At 43.5% G+C, this 12,716-nt stretch overlaps 1 protein-coding gene across 2 annotated transcripts in view; it reads left to right on the plus strand.

Annotated features, from left to right (window-relative positions):
• CDS2 (CDP-diacylglycerol synthase 2) overlaps nt 1-2,638 on the plus strand; it is a 53,948-nt gene extending 51,310 nt beyond the window's left edge. For both annotated transcript variants that reach the window (XM_081559155.1, XM_081559156.1), the window contains exons 11-13: nt 1,448-1,567; nt 2,003-2,106; nt 2,348-2,638. In XM_081559155.1, the coding sequence (XP_081415281.1) occupies nt 1,448-1,567; nt 2,003-2,106; nt 2,348-2,480 (357 nt within the window). In that variant the 3' untranslated portion in view covers nt 2,481-2,638. The remainder of the gene's footprint in view (nt 1-1,447; nt 1,568-2,002; nt 2,107-2,347) is intronic.
• The last annotated feature ends 10,078 nt before the right edge of the window (nt 2,639-12,716 follow it).

Below are 12,716 nucleotides of genomic sequence, written 5' to 3' on the forward strand. Positions count from 1 at the left end.
GGGGCAAATGATCCTCGGCTGGTTAGTGACTACAAAGAGAGAGCCCCCTCTCCACCACTGCCTTCCCTCAAAAGACCAACTTCTTCCCTCCCCAAAGCTGTAAACCCCAGGATGGAAGGGAATTGCTTAAGTCAGTTCAGGGTAAGGACAGGAGGAGATGTTTCCTCCTACCTCAAATTATGAAGACCAGAGTTCTGAAAGTGTGCTTTTGGTTCCTGGGGCACCCTGAGATGCTTTTAGGGTATCTGTGAGATCACAATTGTTTTCTTCATAACATAATGACATCATTTGGTTTTTCATGTTGTCATCATTTGCCATGGTGGTGCAAAAGCAGTGGTGGGTAAGCCTGCTGACACCTTAGCAAGAGTGAAGGCAGTGGCAGCAAACTGGACTGTCATCAGCTTCATTATGCCACACACTCACAAGAAGACCCATCCAGCTTATCTTAACAGTGTCTTTGATGAAATAGTAAAATTATTAACTATATTAGATCTTGATCCTTGGCTATACATCTCCTAATACTCTGGTGCCAAAATGGAAAGTATACATAAAATACTTCTGCTGAATGCTGCAGCACGGTGCTTACCTAAAGGAAGAGTTTGTGTGCACCTGTTTGAGTTCTGAGCTGTACTGGCGGCTTTTTTATGGGGACATAAATTTTAATTGAAGAGAACTGAGAAACTATAGGTTTTCATATATGGGTTTTTGTCACTTCCAGAAAACAACTGACAGTAATTGTTACCAATGATAAAATTTGGTTTTCAAGTAAAAATTAGAATTTTGGAAAATATATACCTGCCACATAAGTTTGATAACTTCTTAATACTTAAAGGCTTTTCTGATGGGATCTGTGGTGATTTTAACATATGACATTTTGACATTGTATGGCAAAATGTGTCTATATATGGCAGATTTATGTAACTCATTGAACCAATATTTTTGAAATGGCCAGTGCATGGTGTTACACAGTCATACATGGATACAATGATCTATTCAAAGTGCAATATAGACCAATGGATTTTAATGTGAGAGTACAAAAAAATTATTGATAGGATTTCAGATTCCACATTGCACCAACTTTTTAGAAACCTATCACTTGTCAGGTTTTGGTGTAGTATCAGGAAAGAATCCCTGTAATTGTCTGAAAAGACAGTGCTAAAATAATCTTCCTTTTTTCAGTGATGTATCCTTATAGGACTGGATTTTCTTCATATACTTCAAACAAAACATATTGCTGTAGACTGAATGCATAATGTGTTAATGTCCTCTGTTAAGCAGTGTATTAGAGATTTAGCAGAAACAGAACTCCTAAACCAGTCTATTTCTAATTTTGGGGGGAGATATAGTTTCATAAAGAGGTGGGTTTTTTGTCTTTTTTTTTTTAATGGTAACAAGTAATAAGCCTGGGCTGGCAGGCATCTGAACTGATTTCATTTATTCTTTTTAGAAAACAGTCCGGATGTACCCCTTCCAGATTCACAGCATTGCCCTCTCTACTTTTGCCTCGCTCATCGGCCCCTTCGGAGGATTCTTCGCTAGTGGATTCAAACGAGCGTTTAAAATCAAAGTAGGAAAACCCTTTTTGTTCCTCTCGTTGTCTCCCAGCCAGGCCCCTTCACCATCTTCTGCCTCCCTCCTCCTGTCTCACCTCATCAGCTACCACCCCCTTCAAAATACCAGGTTGTGGACCCTGGCTGTTAATGTGTGTGCTCTTCACCCATGCATGGAATTTAAGTAGGATAAAGGAAGATACATTGTTTCCAAGAAAATTCTGTGGTTGGATTTTGGTTTTATGATAATCTTTTATGTTATTCTTTCTTCAAAAGAGATATTTTATAATTTAATAAGATTGTATACTATAGCTTCAGCACCTGAATCAATACTTTTCACTTTCTGTTGCCTTCAGCTATTCAGTACAGTAGGTGGACACTGAGGTGTGACCATAGACAAGGCTTTGACTTGGATGAAGCCAGGCTTACCAATCCTTTCCTTCCTCTAACAGGACTTTGCCAATACCATTCCTGGCCATGGAGGCATCATGGATCGCTTTGACTGCCAGTATCTGATGGCCACCTTTGTCAATGTGTATATTGCTAGTTTTATCAGGTATAGTACCTTTCCATCTGAACCAAGTTGGCGGGTTTTAGAATTTCATCTACTTCTCAGTGTGAGTGAAAAAATCCCAAATATGAATGCAGTTTTCAGTTGCTATTAGTTATGGATTCTCTGAGGTCCCCTACCCTCCACTGGTAGAGAATCCAGAAAGGGAACAGCCACTAAAATAATCAGGCCCTTGAAGTTGCTTGGCCCCTGCTTTGCTCAGTGTTGTTTCTCCATCCTCTTGCAGGGGCCCAAACCCAAGTAAGCTGGTTCAGCAGTTCCTGACCTTGAGGCCAGATCAGCAGCTCCATATCTTCAACACGCTCAAGTCTCACCTGACCGACAAGGGGATGCTGACAGCTGCCACGGAGGACAAGTAGGGGCCACCGAGGGCCAGGAGAGCAGAAACGGGGCTGAGTGAGGAGCAGGGCTCCCAGGCAAGCCTAGCTGGACAAAGACAAGCTTCAACTCACTTTTTTTTTTTTTTTACCAGTGTTTCTATTTGTGGATTTAAAAAAAAAAATCTGTGTATACAGTCTATATGCTTATGATTTGGGTTGTGAGTAACCTATAGCTTTGAGCTGGAAAGAAGTCAGTTTTTGTTTTTAAAACCAAAGCTTAACATCCTGGAAGACAGTGTTGCCCAGCTCTGGAGTGCCTGCTTGGTGCTTCTAGCTCCTAAGCTGGAGCTTCCATTTCTGGACCTGATCAGAGTGGATACTCATCTGTGTTTGTCTAGTTTAGGCCCCCCACCACTGGCTGTCTTTGTAGCTGACCCCCAGCAGGGAAGAGGTGCACAGCTTGGATGTCTTTACTACTGGAGTGCTTTTCCTGGGCTTCTCAATAATCCCTGCCTTGGAGCTACAGGAGAGTTACCTTCTGAGGGAAGAGGAATGAAGACTTATTAATCAGATAAGCATTCTGTTCACGAAATCCTGTGGACTGTGAGCTCTGCTTTTTGATATGGATTCACCTCACTTCATCACAGATTGAAGAAGTTTTCAGTTTTAATTTTTTTCAAAAAGCATGAAAAATAATAATAGTCTGGAAAAAAGCCACACTGTTCTATTTCAAGTGTATGCAGTAGGATGTACTGTAACTAGGTCTTTTCCCACAGGGTTTAGGCTCAAGTGGCTCCTATAGGGCAGTTGGCTAACTGGGTCTTTTCAGGGATGATGCCGTTCACATTTGTGCTATAGACTTGTTGCTGCTGAATCCTTTCTGGGGGCTTCCTCATTAGGCAGGGAGCAGAGGGCTTCTTGTTCACACACCCATGCCCTTGACCTGGCTGACCACCCATGTAGCTGCTGTGTTGTATATATTAATATATATATATATATATATATATATATTACTCTTAAGGCAAGTGTATATCTGTGTGTGTGCTTTAAAAATCACTTATTTCTTACAGTGATTTCAATTGTACCATGACTTCTTCACTGAAACCACAAAGTCCTGCTTACAGCTCTGCATAACCCAACTCAGAGGTTTGAAGCTTCTGAAGATTAAATGCACACTTGTATAATGTGACCGGTTTAAATGTAGCTTGTATTTTACAGGGGGACCTTTTTCTTTTTAAATTGTGATTTATTTATTTTTTTCTTTTAATTAGAAGAGTGAGGTTGACTTTTGGAATATACATTCTTTGTCAGGATAATAAGCAAGGGGATGGAGGAGAGAGAGCTTGGTGCCCAAATGTGTTTCATTATTCTGTGCCATGGTGGTTCTCATTGCCAAACGGAGGTGTAACAGCTTGTTTCAGCACCTTGAGCTGGTGCTGCTTTTCTTTGTGTTTATCTCAACCTTACTGTATCTGTGGACGCTCGCAGCCAGCCCAAATCACTGAAGTGTCCAGCACAGGCCAGACCCCTCTTGATGTCTCTGTTCACAGTCACTGTGTGACCTTCCACATGCAGCGGCTTCTTTCTTCTGAGCTTTTATTTCCATTTCAGTAAATGGCTTTTCTGTTTTAAGTCTAAGGCCCCCTTAAAAACAGAATGTGTTTTCAGTGCTGGCCATGTGACACTGGGCAGGACACATCACTCTGTGGGTTCTCATTTTCTGAGCTGTCTTCTAATTCCCATATTCCATGATTCTGGCTAAGCAAGTATACGTATCAGAGGCTGGTTGCAGGTATTGAGTCATATCCTGGGCACACAAAAATTAAGTGCTTACAGGCCTTTTCTAAATACTTTTCCTTAAAATGCTTGTCCTCAGCAATAAATCTTAGAGTGGAGTAGAGTAATGAATCTAGTTTTCTGAATGAAGAATGAGCTTGGTTCTCCAAACCAAAGTTAGGATAGCACTTCATTTGTCTCATGGTGCCCCACTGCAGGCAGATAGGTGGGTCCTTGGGGACAGGAAATCTCAGCTGGGACCTAGCAGAGAGCCACCTTTGAATAGGGCCGCCTTTGGGATCAGGGAGCCTGGCACATACCTGTGGACATGGCTGCTGATGAGGGTTCCAGGAAATGGCAGCTGGAAGCTCAACAGAGCTGCCATCCAGAGAGCCTGAGTGTCAACTAGGGTTTTGTTTTCTTCTGATTTCCCACTTGCTTTCTGGTGAAATAGGGGAATTTTGTAGAAAGTAGCCAGGAGACAGACACCACCTTGTGTCTATATAGCACATTGGTTTTCTTCCTCCCATTTATTGAAAATCTTTCACCAAACAGACAAGTTTCCAGAGACTATTGTAACACACTGCTGTGCACATCTTAATGAGTGGCATAACTTGCTCTAGATCCATTTTGTCTGTGTGTGTGAGAAATAAAATGTGACAAATTGTATGCCCTCTCTTGTTGTGAATTCAGTTTCTTCCCTATATGGTTTTATGTTTCCCACTTGATTTTGTGCAGCCCTTGTTTAGAGATTTTTGTTTTGTTTTGTTCTGTTTTCCAATTTGAATTCAATGCATTCTCACAATAGCCTTCTGAGTTATCTCAGTTGAAAGGCATGAGCACTTTACTGATGAGGAACCTAAAGGCTTGGGGGGAACTTGAAATTGGGGGGAACTTGAAATTAGTAGGTTTGAAACCTAATGTCTCTTTCAGAAGGGGCAGATTGTAATTTTTAACCTTACACAGGTAGACTTGGAAACAATTTATGGTATTTTATTTTTTACCCACTGGGCTTTTTATCATGTAACTTATTTTTTTTTTATCATGTAACTTATATTGTATAAGGAGATTCCAAAAATACACTTGAATAGAAACTACACAGACCCTTTGATTTGAGTGAACTAGCTGCTGAGTTAGCCGGAGACTGATTCGAATGGATCCTTAAGTTCAGATCCTCAGACTGTCAGTGAGACCCTACCAGGCTCAGGAGCATCCCTGACATTGCCGAGGGTCAGGGGTGTGTGACTGACTCAGGGCAAAGAGCGTCATTGCTTAGAAAACTGGAAAGCAGTGGCCTTGCTCCATAAGAAGCCTGCCCAAGGTTGGTTTCCAAGGAAGTAGATTTGCATTACTCTAAAGATGTGGCACACCTGAAACTTCCTCTTGGGTCTCTGATATCTCAGGCACCATTGCCTTTTGTTTTGGAAGTAACTCAAGTTATGCCCACCTTTCTTGTGCATTGTGATTATGTGCTGAGGAAAGTGGGGAGTGTGGAGGGGATAGTTTCCCCTAGGCCCAGGGTTCCTGTTCTTCCACAGTCAAGGTGGGAAGAAAAGGCTATGAGGAGGATGTCTAGGTGACTTGTACACACATCACAAGACAACAAACCGTAGGCTAACCTACTGTGCTTCTCTGCAGCAGGGGCTCTGAAAGAGTGTCTGGAAAAAACCATCAGCTCTGAAGAGAGAGTCTGACTCTTAGGCACTATTCTGCCGTTGTCTTTGTCAAAACAAACTTCCTTTTCCCTTGATCACTCTCCATGCAGTTACCCAGCTTTTGCTTATTAAAGAGATTACCCACTCCCACCTCCTGACTTGTTTCCCCTTGTTGGATGGGGGCCTTGTGGCACAGCTACACAGGATGCTGAACTTGGACCAAGTGGGGATAATGAGCCTAATTTAAGGGCTCATCCTCTTGGTCCTGGACCCTGCTTACCCACATTCCCTGCAGAAGATGGGCCCATTCTCAGCAAGGAGTGTAGTCCCAGCTGCTGACCGCCTATTTCTATTTGAAGGTGGTTCCATCTTTCTGTTCCTCCCAACACTGTCCCTTAACCCTTTCAGGTTGACCAACAGTGACCTTATTCACCTGGGCTCTCAGGTGGGGTAGAGTCTTCTCTTCTTACCTGTGACTGCCTCTTGACAGAGTAAGGCTTTCACCTGTCCACGTGTCACCATGTTTTCAAAGGCAAAGAAATTCCAGCTGGGAGGGTGCTTGGAAGGTATACTTTGGGTGCTGAAGTGTTGATGTTTTAGGACATGTAGATAATTTATGAAAATAGAATGCCAGAATATGTGAGGTCTAGAATTTCATGGCCAGTGGCTTTCACATCCATTGGCTCTTGAAAACCCTGCCTCGGTTTCCCCTCTTACCAAATGCCTATCTGTTGAGGCTCCTTTTTACTTGAGTCATTAAGTTACTGGCAGTGTGTTTATTAATAATTGTAATAATAGTGCTTAAAAGTGCCAGGCATAGTGCTAATGATACATTATCTCTTTTAATCCAGAAAACACCTTTGATCAGGTACTATCTCCATTTTATACACGAGGGAAATGAGGCATCATGACAGGCTAAGTGCAGTGGTTATGAAGATAGACTTAGGGCTCAAATAGCCCTGGGTTTGGGCAGGTTACTAAGTACAATTCCAACTCACTTGGCTCTGATCATAGCACCTCCCTTTCAGGATTGTTGTGAGGATTTTGAGATAATGCACGTAAGCATGTAGCACAGTGCCTGGCACATAGTTTTTATTGAATCCTGCTGGTAACTTGAACACAGAGTTGTGTAACTCTGGAGACTGGTTCTCAGGCACTACACTGCCCCTACCCTGTATGCAGCCTGAGTGTTCAAAGTCTAGACAGTGACCACATTCTCCTTCAGAGAGAAGCAGTGCAACCTTAACACCTGCCTACAGCAGCTGAGTGCTCTCCACTTCATTTAGAAAGCCAGCCTGATGAAACGAGGATGTAGACATGTTCCTGAATTCTCCCTTCCTAGTAGGAATGGTTTGCCTGAGGTCTTGCTCACCTCCTGCTGCCCCTGGTCTGATTTCCATGGGAAAGGAGGCCCTTTCCTCTTGCCCAGTGGTGCCGCCCTCCCTGTGACTTGACTCAGTGTTCCCCTCTGCTCTGTGCACACAGCTCAGGAACCTGCAGCACTCCTCTGGGCTAGTGGACGTGGTGGGGGCCAAGAGGAGTGGGAGAGAGACCTTCTCTGTAGCAGATGACAATACAAAGGGAAGGCCTAAAAGTTTTCACTTATGTCCTTACATATAACAAGTCAGGGGCTTTGTGTTTCTTGCTTTCTTTAGAGTGTTAACAGGGTGGATGCAGGTGGCCAGTAGGGGATAGATGATGGGGGTTGTTTCTCTTGGATTCTAGTCTAGCGAAGGATCACAGGGGTGGTTCATGAATGGAGACTAAGCACTACATTGAATGAAAACTATTTCTTCAGGTTTTCTGAATGCAGACAGAGGAGTGGGGGAGGATATGTGTGAAGTAGACCATTCTTCATAGAAGAAATGGCATTGACAGGAGGGATCCATGAAGGTCTTGAGCGGATAGAATAATAATGACCTAGAACCACTGGCTTGACTGGACTGTTTCCTGAGTGTTAGTGTGGAATGAAGACCAGTCCCAAGGGCCCATTGTGTTTAAGTGATAGTCTCTCCCTTTCAGTTAACTGATGAAGTAATAATTATGACAGGAAGCAGGCACATGGTTGTGGAGGGATGGTAAGCAGCTGCTGTGATGGACGTATCCTGGGCCTACCCTCCCACTCTTCTGGATGCGTGCTTGCAGGGCCTGGCACTGGCACTTCCTCACTCATTGTTATATCTAATGGACCCAGGCAGCTTTTTATCTGTAGAGAAAAAAATGGCTCAAAGCTGGGGGGCAGGGACCCTCTGGGCCTTGGGCTAACGTTGCTTCTGCTGTGGTCTCCCAGGTATCAGGCAGGGCCGAGCTCTTTGAAACCTCCTGAGCACTTCCCTTATGTAGTGCTCAGAGGCTGCAGTTGGTTTAGCAGCTGGTGAAATTCTTTGCGGACATCACCCATAGTGCAGTCCCCGTCCTCGGCTGCTGGAGTACCCATTTCTCACCTCCATTAAGTTCATGTGCTGGTTTTGCTGGCTCTGTACCAGGGAATGCCAGGATAGGAAGGGGGTTGAGAAAGTACATACGTCTTCTTAACAAGGATGTCCTTTGTGTGCTATTGCATTTAAATCCACAGACACAGTACTGGGTGGCTGCCTTATGTCACAGTGGCTGGGTATCTTGGAGCTGATTACAAAGGCAAAGAGGTGAGCAGGCATCAGGGCCAGTATAATCAAAGGACTTGGAGCCAAGAGAAAAAAAGCCAGGGACAGAGTACAGTGGTTTGTTGTTGTCCAGCCAGAGCACTGTTGAGAAGCCCCAAGGGTGGTGGTAAGAAAAGCATGGGCAGAGGAGAGGCCAGCCCTATGTGTCTTATGGATGTGGGGACCAGGAACTGGGCTCAGAAGCCCATCCATGGAGACTCAGTGCTCATGGCTTGTGGATTCTCTTCTGGAGTTGATGATGATACCACGTTTTAATTTTATTTGATGTTTAATACTTGCTAAAAACAGGAGGGGAAAACAAAACTGTTAGAGACAAGAGGCCCCTCTATTGAAGATTGTTGGGAAGCCTAGTGGTGTTGGGTGAGTCAGGCACTTTCTCAGTTCTGTTCACCCTGAAGGTCTGTTTAATGAGAAGGTTTCCCCAAACGTAGAAGTGATCTCCCTGGCCCCACTGGGACGTGCCTTGTAGTCAAATGTAGCCCACTGCAGTGTCTCAGACAGTAAAGAATCCGCCTGCAATCCAGGAGACCTGGGTTCGATCCCTGGGTCAAGAAGATCCGCTGGAGAAGGGAATGGCTACCCACTCCAATACTCTTGCCTGGAGAATTCCATGGACAGAGGTCCTTGGGGTCGCATAGAGTTGGATCCCACTGAGCGACGAACACTTTTTTTTTGTCCTGGCCCTGCTTCTGGCATTTCATTAAATCTGTGTGGTTTTGCCACAGCTGACCTTTCTCTGTCACTGATCAGTATTGAACTGATTCTCTTTCAGTGCAGTGTCAGATCATGATAAACCGTACCTTGGAAAGTAATCGTATTTATATATCTGGATCTTCCTGCTACACAAATAAACACCTGTTAAAATCTAGATCGTTTGTGGTATCTGGTGGGGAAGTGCTGACTTACTATGAGATATGGGGGTTGTTTGTATGGAACCAGTGTCACTTCCCAGAATGCTGCCAACCAATCCCTGCTTCTAGAGACATCCTCTGCCCTTGACCTTCACCACTTGCTCTCCAGCTTTCAGCTTTTCCTCCTCCTGCCTTAGCTGCTCCTCCTCAGTTGCTTTTCTGGGCATCTCTCCTCCCACCAGTCCTGCCCTGAGATGGTAGATTCTGCCAGAGACTCTCTCCCCGCAGCCGCTGAATGCTCTCCTAGGTGTTCTTGCCCACTCTCAGGGCTCTAGTCCTCACAGTCCTGTGATTCCCAAGCCTATATCCCTAACCTCATGGGCCTGTGATATCTCTTCTATTCATGTGGACTTTGCATGGCCAAACCCAGGACCTGCCCCAGTCCAGTATTACTTGACCACCATCAGTTCTGTTCTAGGAGTGATCTCCTCAGCAATCAAGGCCTGCCCATTCTGCCTTCTAAGTATTCTTCAGATTCATCCTGACTTCCAGCTGGCTCCCTGCTGCCTAGTCGCCTTTGGTTTTCTGGGTATCAGGGGTTCAGGTTAGAGGTGGGGAAGGAGGTGTAATAAAGCTGGAAGATGTGGGAGAAGGACCCAGGAATCAAGCCCAGTGAATCTAAAGTCACATGAATCTAAATTACAGGTGATTGTTATTGGTCTGTGCTGGTGCTGAAACCTGGGAGGCATTCTCTGGGAAAGGAGAAGGCAGCGGTCTCTCATATTGGGAGCAAAGTTGCATCTTCACTCTGGGGAATCCTTCTGCATCGAGCAGAGCTCAGTCTCAATGGAGTGGAAACCCAGGGCTGTGCATGAGATCAGAACCAGACAATAGTCATGAGAGAGAGCTAATTCCACCAGAGAAACTGGAGCAGGTAATATGGATAAAGGCAGGAAGGTTTACGGTTACTCTCATGGTATTAGAGAAGCCTGAGTAGGGATAAGATCAGGGACAGGCAGGAATAGACAAAAATCAACTGATGATAAATGCATGATGGCAGGATCACAGCTCATGAGTTATGCAGCTTTGGCTGGCTCTTTAGTGCTTATGGGGAAGGAGAGGATTATTGTGATAAAGATAGGTAAAGACGATTGAGAGATTGGGACTGACATATACATACTACTATATGTAAAATAGATAACTAATAAAAACCTTCTGTATAGCACAGTGAACTCAGTACTCTGTAATGGACTATATGGGAAAAGAATTTAAAAGAGTGGATATATGTACATGTATAACTGATTCACTTTACTGTGTACCTGAAAATAACACAACATTGTAAATCAACTATGCTCTAATAAAAATTAAAATAAAAAATGGGTAAAGACTCTTGAAAGCAGAAAAGACAATTGCAGAATGTATTTAGGAAGTAGGTTGTCAGTGTGTTATGCACAGAGAAATTCTATTCGTAATACATGATATTTGACTGGATTTGTGTAAAAAGTTATCCTTGGACCAGGCTCCCAGCTTCCTAGTCTTGTGTCAGTGGAGTTTCTTTTCAGTCTTTTATGAGATATTCACCTGACAGTAGCCAGGTCTTCATGGCTCCCATCTCCACCTCTGCTCTCTTTGTTGCTGGTGACCCGAATGCCTGGACACCACTCTCCCTTTACCCCCTTGGGTGTTGCTGCTTCTCTGTTTGCATTAGCACAGGCTGAAGTGGGAGCAGAGCATATTTCCCTGTTCTGTCCCATCCCCTAATCCTTTTCAGCACCTCCACAAAAGGTAGAGGGTAGATAGGAGGTGTAGATTTCCATAAAGAAGTCAAGTGTTTAATATCTCAATTTATTTCTCTGTAACTGAGATTAAATTAGCTCTTTAGCCTTGATTTCTACATTTTGGAAGAAAAATGGATTTTTGCCAATTCTTATACATACATGAATCTAAAATCTGGGGCTTTAAATTTATTTGATTGGCCTATTTGTTTATCCCTTCTGTGAATACCCCACTCTTCCAGTTTTACCATAACTTTATAATAAATATTGCTGTCTGATGGATTAAGTCCCTTCTTCAAAAATGTGCCTTGAAAAAATATGTGCTTTGGTTTGAATTTGGTATAAGCTTGTCAAGTTCACTGTTGATTTTTCTTTCTGCATCTTGTAGTCAACTACCTTTTTGTACTCTCTTATTAGTTTATTAGGTTTTACTAGGTTATTCTGAGTTTTATTTGAAGACAAGCATATTATCTGCAAATAATCGCAATGGTATTCTTCTTTTCTAATCCTTATAATGTTTTTTCCTTTGTCCTATTAGGCTGACTTCTAGTAGTTTGAATGGAAGGGATGAGAACAGACAGTCCTATCTTATTCTTGCTTTAAAAGGGGGCACCGATTTGTTTTTAATGTTCATTGTGGGACTCCCAGTCACTCTTTTAGAAATTCTGTTATCTACCTAAGGGGTTTGCCTCACCCAGGATTTGTCCCTCTCCCCTTGGCAATACTTTCCCTGGTGCTAAGGAACTCCATCCATGAGAATTTCCTGGGGATTCCAGAAAGGCAGTGCAAGGTAGCTGTTGACATTGCAGTTTTCACAGCACAGCCCAAGAAGAGCTTTTGCTTCCAGAGCTTCTCCCCATCTGCATTTTTTGCAGGCACAGCTCTTCATCCTCTACATTTTCCAGTGAGTGTCTGTTGAATCAGGTAGAAAGGCATCTCTCTCTCTCTCTCTTTACCCCACCTCCTTTCCTTCTCACTTTCCATTCTCCTTCTCTCATGAAAGACAAACGATATAGTTAAAACCCACAAGGAGGCAGAATAACATTTTTTTTCATGCTCCATAATTTCCAAGACCACCTCTTCTCAGTGAATTAAACTTCACATTTTTATGTGGAAGATCCCTGGTTCCTTTTTTTTTGTCCCAATCTCCTGCTTCAGACTGTGTACATGGGTCCACTGGGAGTAAGACATAGCACTACCTCTTAGGGATTGTTCTCTCAGCTCTGCAAAAACCAACTTTGAAAATCATTGAAATGGCCACAAAGAGGCTCAAAGTCTTAGCCAAGGGCTACCCTCCTTTCCACTCTGGGATAGGGACAGAGTGTGGTTTTCTTCTTGTAATGCTATAGAGCAGATGAGGGGTATCTTTCAAGTTCAACTTTTTTTTTAATGGGGGAAAAAAACTGCTTTCCTAGACATGTGATCTCCAGTAAGTGTGGGCTGTTGTTTGGTTAAATGTATGTGTTTTCAACGCAGACCTTTCTTTCCAAGGGCTTTCAATTTGTGGCAGACATGTAAGAAGGAGGGGCTTCACGGATGCTGCAAAAAGTGGCAA

This window comes from Giraffa tippelskirchi, chromosome 13, assembly GCF_054371585.1.
Source record: "Giraffa tippelskirchi isolate mGirTip1 chromosome 13, T2T-mGirTip1v1.2.pri, whole genome shotgun sequence".
Classification (NCBI taxonomy): domain Eukaryota; kingdom Metazoa; phylum Chordata; class Mammalia; order Artiodactyla; family Giraffidae; genus Giraffa; species Giraffa tippelskirchi.